At 33.6% G+C, this 5892-nt stretch overlaps 1 protein-coding gene across 1 annotated transcript; it reads left to right on the forward strand.

The window, feature by feature from the left end:
* Positions 1-4406: 4406 nt before the first annotated feature.
* On the forward strand, positions 4407-5188 carry LOC105141769 (josephin-like protein). The gene has a single exon (XM_011049120.1). It carries the CDS (start codon positions 4611-4613, stop codon positions 4998-5000), a length of 390 nt encoding a protein of 129 aa, XP_011047422.1. The 5' UTR covers positions 4407-4610; the 3' UTR covers positions 5001-5188.
* Positions 5189-5892: the final 704 nt, after the last annotated feature.

A 5892-nucleotide genomic window follows, 5' to 3' on the forward strand; every position in this document is an offset into this window, starting at 1 on the left:
AGCATCTAAAAAATCCTTCCACCTTTGGATTTTCATGTTGTTTAGCCTCATATACCAGTTTAATACAACTTCACTCAAGTTATCACGAAAGAAGTGTATTAACAGCTTTTCATCAGACACAACCTCTGTCATTTTATTATAGTAGGATTTCGAATAAGTAGAAGGACATTGAGTTCTAGTATTCTTTATGAATTCAAGTACATAAAATTTCTTTGGTACAACCATATTTGGAACATGGCATATCTTGGTAGCTTGGACAAGATCATATAAGTCGACACCTTCAATGGCCTTCACTATTGCCTCTGATACTATTATCATACTTGAAATCCTTTGAGTATTTTATCTTGTAAAACTCATTAATAGATCCATCCATATTTATTGAAGTTGGTGCAGGTATTGTTGGCAACACGAATGCCATATTGCAATAGGGTTCTTGACATTGGCCACCTACCTCTTTTTCAATTTGGATTTTAGCTTGAGCTTGGGCAAAGGTCATAGGCTAATTACATGGTCCTTCACTAGAGATCCTTTTAATCATTTACGAGTTATATTGATTTTTAAAGAGTCCAACTCCCTTTGAACATGAGCATTATAATGAGCATGTTCCTTATATTTCATGTTTTTTCATTAAAGTATAGTGTTGTAGATTCTACGGGTTTGAATTTTAAGGGGATCTATACTTCAACCTATACATGCACATATTACATTTAAAATCCCAAAACATGTATGCATGTATGCTCATGTATGAATGCAAATGAGAATATATGTATATGTACATCAAATTTGGATTAACTTATTCAAAAAACTAATTTATGACTTCTTTATTGAATATAGGCAAAATCCATAGTCTGATGAATTTGAAGAGATCTTTTCCCAAATCCCTATCTTGGTTAAACCACGTACATATTGAAGAGTACAATACAAAAATGTGGGTCTGATCCTTTTTTATTCAATAAAGATAAAATAATTTTTACATATAAAGATAATTTTTTTTACATGTAGATGGATAAGATTCTTATAAATCTCTATTCGTTCTTAAAAGCAATACCTTTATTAGTTATATTTCTAATAAAGACTGAAAAATCATTCAAGTATTTCTAGTATTTTCTAGCACCGTTGCTAATTAGAGAGGCATTTACTTGTAGTTCATTTGTCTTTCAAGCCACCATATCAATTAACATGTTCTTCTATTCTATTTTGTAATGGAATAAAGTGATATCTCAAAGCAGCGCACTATTATTTGCAGCCAGCGACTCGTTATTTTTATCTAGTATTTGAATTATCCTTTCTAATTGGATTTAGTTTCTAACCCTTTAAAGTTCTTTGCACTCAATATCAAGCTCAATTATCTTTATATTCATCTAGACATTAAAAGTTGTTAATGTAATCTTGACATTCTTGGATTTTTTTTTTTTAGTTTAGTTAACTTTTCTTTAGCCTCCAAATATCACCCTCTTAGTTTATTTAATTCATTCTCTCAAATTTTTAACTCAGATTGAATCATCAACTTGAGTCATATATTGAGCTCTTAATCTTCTCTCTTCTTCAATGCTGAAGATTGACCAATATGATCTTTTCTTTCTCAACTGTCAACCTTTTTCTAACATCATACTTTTTTTTTAAAGAAGCATTCAATTCTTTTTTAGCACTTGTTGTGCCCCTGTAAATCTTTTTTAGAGTAACTAGTTTTTTTTCCTTCATAACATATTTATTCATGGAATCATCATACTTGGTCACCCTTTCTTTTAATTGCTCTTGGATCCGTTGTGCAATCTCTTTAGACTTTTTATCTATGTCTTGCCATTTACTAATTATCATTTGGTTTCTGTTTTCTAATTGCACCAATTTAGTTTTTTCAAGTTTCAATTGTGTCCCTATTCCTTTAATTTTTGTAAATTGATCTGAATTAGGTCTTGAAACTTGATTTTTTTTTCAATTGAATCCTTAATTGAATCCATAAAAACTATTAGAAGTTAAATTAAGTCATTGAACTTAATTAATTCTGACTTTTAAACTTAATTTTTTTTCAATTATGTCTTTAGTTTTGGTCAAGTTGGATTTCAACCTCCACTTTCTTTATATTAAGGTTTTATTCACCTCCACTTTCTTTATATTAAGGTTTTATTCATCCCATCATGTCAAAATATTTTAGTTTGATTATTTTGGTATGTTGGAGCTTGGTCACTTATCTCCTTGTATCTTAAAAATATTTTTGAATTTTTTTATTTTTTTAAAAATAAAATGTATTTAAAATTATTTTTGGAGATCTAAAATTGAGTTAGAACAATTAGATAGAGCCTTTTACATTTCACAAAACATGTGGGCTAGTGATTATTTGAAATTAATTTCTATCATATTTTATGTTTAATATTTTTGTTGAACAATAATTTTACATAAAGTTTTAGAGTAGGCTTCACTTTTTTTTAATTTAATGTTAAATAAACTTACTCATTAATAAGACGATAAGGTTTGGAGTCCGAATATGTTCATAAATACTTTTTTTTTTTTTTTATGTGGGGTGTCCGGGTCAGCTTACGCGCACCACAACTAATCCCCACGGCTCACTGAACATCTTGCAAGCCCAATGAGCAGGTAAGGCACCGCGGGGGTGACATGCATATATAATAAGGCTCGAACCCAGGTGTAAAGGAAAGGGACAAGCCCCTCCCACCGCTGGGACTCTTGTGAATTAGTAAGGTGGTTGTAATTTGTGAATTAGTAAGGTGGTTGTAATTTGAATTCAGGATTTCTCCTTCTATGCCATCCTAAAATAAGGGTCAAAATTTTGGTGTCCAAAAATCTATAAGCAACACTTTCAATCCAACCAAAGCCCTATGTGTACGATACCTCAGCCATTTGCTTTCACGCCTTTGCTGTTTTCTCTTCTGTCTTCAAGATGGTCGGTTGATAAATTGCTCGTCCAAGACTGAGAGAAATGGGACATATCAATGGGACCTTTCAGCTCCCCAGTCAAAAAAATAATAATAAAAAAAAAAATCACCAGCAAACAGATTCGTTCATCAGGAATTTTCTTCTGTCAAAATGACAGATTGAAAGGAGAAGATGGGTTCCATGATGTTCAAGCCATGCCCACGCTTCCACATTCAAATAGATTCCCTCTTAAAATGGGGACATCATTACAAGAATTCCTGATCCTTTTGGAATCATGAGGGCCAACAAGAGGCAGAGCAAAGGGTAGGTAGGGCCATAGGAAGCCTAAAAAGCAACGCTGACGAGAAGAGTATCAAAGCCTGCCCCTCTTCTATCCTTGGTTTTCTCTACTCTTTGACCTCATTTCACTCACTCTTACCCTGTTGAAGGCTCCACCACCTCCTCATGCTTTTGACCAAACCTCTTTCTTCTTGATTGTGTTGAATTCGTGGATGCACAGCAAGCCTATTGTTCATACTTGCTTCAGAAAACAGGTTCTTGAATTATTTAGCCTGGCTAGCACATGGAGACCTTGAATTATGTAACGTAGCTGTAATGGTTTCCTTGACTATAAGAGCGAAGCATTGAATTCTTAGTGCTGGCTATTAAATAAAAAGTTCATGCATGCTAAAATGAGCATCGTGACGCAAATACAAATGAAATAATCACACACAAGTAGATCATATAAACCAAACCGATCATGTTACAGGGATCAATGATAATCACACAATTTTGATTTACATGGATCAGATGCTACCACTTTCTCCATATTTTGAAAATGAGCATCCTAAATAGTATATAATCATAAGGCATAAGTCGGGGAGTCTATTGTCGATGGGTATGTACAATATGTAGAATTCGGTGAACATGCCATGTACATGTCTCATGCATGGCTACAGGTATCCCTTACGAAGTGGTGAGAAGTTGAACCAAACGGCTGGCTGGTTACAGAGTATGTTTATCATTTTGAGAAGTTGAACCAAACGGCTGGCTGGTTTATCATTTATTTTTAAAAAATATTTTTTATTTAAAAATATAATAAAGTAATTTTATTTCAGATATTTTTTATTTTTAATATCATTTCATCAATATTATTGAAAAAAACTAAAAATAACATTAATTTAATATCTTTTACTAATATACTTTTAAAATACACCTAAATATAGTTTTCATTTTGCGCTTGAAAGTGTAGCTCAAATGGATTTGTCAAAATTCAAAAAAATATTTTTATACACGCTTGAAAGTGTAGCTCAAATGGATTTGCCAAAATTCAAAAAAATATTTTTATATATTTTCAGATTATTTTAATATATTGATATAAAAAATAATTTTTTTAAATATATTTATAAATAAAAAATACTTATTAAACAAATATCAAATACCATTTCTTACACCTCATAACAAGTATAAATTTTCACAAATACAACTGTCTATTCCTCCTTTCGATGAGAAGCCTTAATCCAATATTTGACCTTTATCTTGATCAGTATCTTCCTTTCCCTTCTCTTTATGTCACATTAATTTTCATCAATAAATACCCCCTGCAAACTTACCAACTGCCCCTTCTTGTTCACAACTCTCCCTCCCTCCCTCCCCCCCCCTCCATGCACTGTTTCTTTCTCTATCTCAAAACAAGCAAGGGTTTTTTTCTCATTGGAACTCTCCGCTACTAGTCCAAAATGTCACGCAAAGAAAGCAAGCGACTAAGTTTCAGTCCTGATGAAAATGATAAGCCAACAATCTTTCTTAAACATGGAAGTGGAACAAGGGTAGGTGGAAACAGGAAGAAGATTGCTGGAATTTTCTCTTTTAGGCTTCCTAGAACCTCAAAATTTTCACCAGCAAGACTACTAAGGCGCCTCGGAGCTAAGGTAGCAAGAGTTCTACGTTTTGTGTCCATGGGAAGGAAATCTTCTCGTAAGGTTACTTCATCAAGTTTGCCAAGATCAAGATCACTCGCTGAGGCAGGAGACTCTCAAAGAGCTGAAGCTATTGAAGATTGCATTGAGTTCCTAAATTCTTCATCCTCTTTGCAGAGGTCAAGCTCAGTTTCTACAAATTCTTATTAGACTCTGCGGTCAAGAGAAAAATATGTATATGAAATGAACAAAAAGTTCATAATATTTCATTGATCATTAGTAGTTTCTTAGTTTCTAATAGAGAAGTAGGCAAATACACAAGAGGAATCGGTACAAATAGCAACAGCCACTGATATGTTTATGCATAGAGTTCGAGCATCAAGAATCTTTTGCATATATACGGGGTCAAGACTTAGTCAAATTCTCTCACGGCAGAGGATACACCTTTGAAGCCGAACAAGACAATAAGTTTCATGTATGACACTTCGACAGCATCCAACTAATGGAAACATGACCATTCCAAGGGTGGGCCAACCTAGAGGGTCGAGCCTATCTAGCACTAAAGGGTTGAATCACTATCATGGCAATTGCTGATCAAATATCCCATGTGGATTCACTTTTTCATTGTTTTCTTACGAATAAATTAAAATCAGCCAGCTAGCTCAAGACACTCTATCACAGTTAGTGCTTGAGTCATGGACGCACAGTGCAAACAATGCTTTCAGTAATGGGAACGGTTCAATAATTTTCCCGTAATCATGTCCAAGCATTGTTCTTGAGACTAATTTGTCTGAACACCATCCGCAGAGAATTTGATAGAAAAAAGTAGCACAATGAGAGAGAGCACTTATCACTAATCATTGAGTGTCCAGTAATGGCACGCTAGCTAGTAAAAACAAAACTAAAAATTCCAGATTCGTTTCCTCATGTGCAAGGAATAGCATGAAATGACACAGTTAACAATTCACTGAGAGCTTTCGAAAGTTCTCAATGCAATAACTTGAGATTTTATCATTTCAAAAGCTCTCTTACAGGGAAGGGCAATTTGGGATCATATGGAATCCAAGCTCCAGAAAGTGCTGAGTCCTTGGCACTTTCTGTT

Source organism: Populus euphratica, unplaced genomic scaffold (genome assembly GCF_000495115.2).
Source record: "Populus euphratica unplaced genomic scaffold, PopEup_1.0 scaffold130.1, whole genome shotgun sequence".
NCBI classification, from domain to species: domain Eukaryota; kingdom Viridiplantae; phylum Streptophyta; class Magnoliopsida; order Malpighiales; family Salicaceae; genus Populus; species Populus euphratica.

Bases quoted from the DNA above. Each gene is read 5' to 3' on its own strand.
- LOC105141769 (XM_011049120.1), top strand. From the start codon at position 4,611: ATGTCACGCAAAGAAAGCAAGCGACTAAGTTTCAGTCCTGATGAAAAT.